At 35.3% G+C, this 2,335-nt stretch overlaps 1 protein-coding gene across 1 annotated transcript; it reads left to right on the top strand.

Annotated features, from left to right (window-relative positions):
* The first annotated feature begins 1,744 nt into the window (after positions 1 to 1,744).
* LOC107765150 (monothiol glutaredoxin-S1-like) lies at positions 1,745 to 2,053 on the top strand. The gene has a single exon (XM_016583759.2). It carries the CDS (start codon positions 1,745 to 1,747, stop codon positions 2,051 to 2,053), a length of 309 nt encoding a protein of 102 aa, XP_016439245.1.
* Positions 2,054 to 2,335: the final 282 nt, after the last annotated feature.

Raw genomic sequence — 2,335 nt, 5'->3', positions numbered from 1 at the left:
TGTAGAGTCACAATTGTAACATGGTCGGGACCACACTAGTGGATCTTGAGGGGTGCCTAACACCTTCCCCTCGAGATAATTTCTAGCCCTTACCCGAACTCTGGTTTTCCAACTCAAACCCTTCTCAAAGTGTCCTAATGCTCTATAATCATTAGGTGGCGACTCTTCAAAATTCCAAAACCCAATTCTCGAAAGGGAATAGAGTTGTCCTCCCAATGTTGTATATCCGATTTCGACCCGTAGAAAAAGTGGGCGTCGACAGTGATATCAGTTGCTCTTTTTGGCCGTGATTTTTTCCCTTATTCAGAAGAGTTTCCATGTAAAATCTTGGTGTCCTTTTGCTGCATTTTTATTCTTGCTGATTCAACCATAACTTAATGGTCCGCGTTTATCACTAATATCGTGAATATTATTTTTCGGGATTATTCCCCTGTTGTTGTTATATAAGCTAGGGACCAAAATGTTGGCCCTTGTAAAAATAGAATCCGATAATAATATGCGACCTCTCGAGGCAGTAAGGGAGGTTTTTTCTTAGTGAGAATATAGGACGACAATATTAAGATCACTTGTTGATAAATATGACAGAGTACTAAATTCCTTTCTTGATCATGTGATCTGCTTTATTCCAAAAGAGGAATTTGAACCAAAGTTAGTCATGTATCAACCAAACGACAAGAAGCTTCCAAATTCTGTGGTACCTCCTCGCCCTCCTTGTCGGTGTATATATATTGTGGACTTGATTTCAACAGCATGTCTATGAGGATATATTCTCAAAAAAAAGATTTCACTTTTCTCAAATCCAAAGTAGGATTTCAAAATCTTTGGTTGTATAGGAAAATATCATTCTAGCTGTATATATTTCTTTTCCCTTAAGCATATACATTGTTTTCAAGGGGGATATTATGAAATATATTTTTGTTCATATCGAAATCTAATAAAGAGATAAGTTGCTATAAATGGATTCAGTACAAAGTAGAGTTGACTATACATCGCCGCTAAACAGGGGCTGATCTAGGATTCCAAGCAAGTTATGAGTTCTCAACCTAGAGTTTTTTTTTTTTTTTTTGCTTATTGGGTTTTGAATAAATTATTTATACATATCAAGTGGATTTTTACAAATACGTACAAGATATGGGTTAAAATTACTGTGATATGCTGAACCCGTAACTTCAACGGTAGATCTGCCTCTGCCCCTGCCTCTAACCTATACAAACAGGAGAAGTTATTCCCGAAAGTGAAAACTGCTATAAACACACAACTTAGTACATTAACCAACTAGATCAAAGAAAAAAACTAAGAAAGAAGCAAGAAAAAAAATCCAAAGATCGAGTAATTAACAATCGAGTTGAACTTTAGCTAGTGATATATGACTTGTAAGTTCTGGGAATATTTTAAAGATGATGATTATATTCTTTTGACTTTCAGCTTGAGTATGTAATGATACTTTAGAATCAAGGTAGATAAGGCATACAATATGCTCTTATCATACAAGTGATCAAGAACAATCCACCAATTCTTCTAGCAATTTTCACCCTTTATTCTTTTACAACTAACATACAAATTCTGAGGCCTCTCTATATAGTTTCATGGTAGGTTCAGGTTTCTCACAACAAAATAAAGCCTGAAATTCACTTCAGAAACCTTCATTATTTCTTGTAGCCTTCACAACTTCTTTTACTTTTAACCAAACGCTATAAATCTTGGCATTTTGCCAAACACATTATTTCTTGAACATACGAACAATATGGATATGGTGATGAAGTTGGGAGCAATAAGCCCTGTGGTGATATTCAGCAAGAGTAGTTGTTGCATTTCTCATAGCATCGAAACCCTAATCCGTAGTTTTGGAGCAAACCCTACAGCTTACGAGCTCGATAGACATCCAAATGGGAAGCAAATGGAGAAGGCACTAATTGAACTAGGGTGTCAGCCAAGTGTGCCAGCAATTTTTATAGGGAATGAGTTGGTTGGTGGTTCTAATGAGATCATGAGCCTTAATGTGAGAAGCAAGCTGAAACAATTGCTCATTAGGGCTAATGCCATTTGGGTATAAAAATTAATGACTAGCTAGTAGCAATTCTACGAGTTTTGATAATAAATATCAACCATTTATAGAGAGTCTTCTAGCTTCGGACTGTTCTTTTTCTCCTATTTTGCTTATTGATGCATGTACTAATAATGTTATACAATTACAGTTATAGTTGTTTTCTTTATGTATTGCACTTTAATCCAATGTATTCAAGATATGTTATATACACTACATGCAGTGTGTGGTTACATATATGTGTTGTGTTTTATCATTTTTACAACTCATTTTGAGATTGAGCATTGTCTA

Source organism: Nicotiana tabacum, chromosome 16, assembly GCF_000715075.1.
Source record: "Nicotiana tabacum cultivar K326 chromosome 16, ASM71507v2, whole genome shotgun sequence".
Classification (NCBI taxonomy): Eukaryota; Viridiplantae; Streptophyta; class Magnoliopsida; order Solanales; family Solanaceae; genus Nicotiana; species Nicotiana tabacum.
The sequence above is the reverse complement of the archived record's forward strand: the minus strand, read 5'-3'. Positions and strand labels throughout refer to the sequence as shown.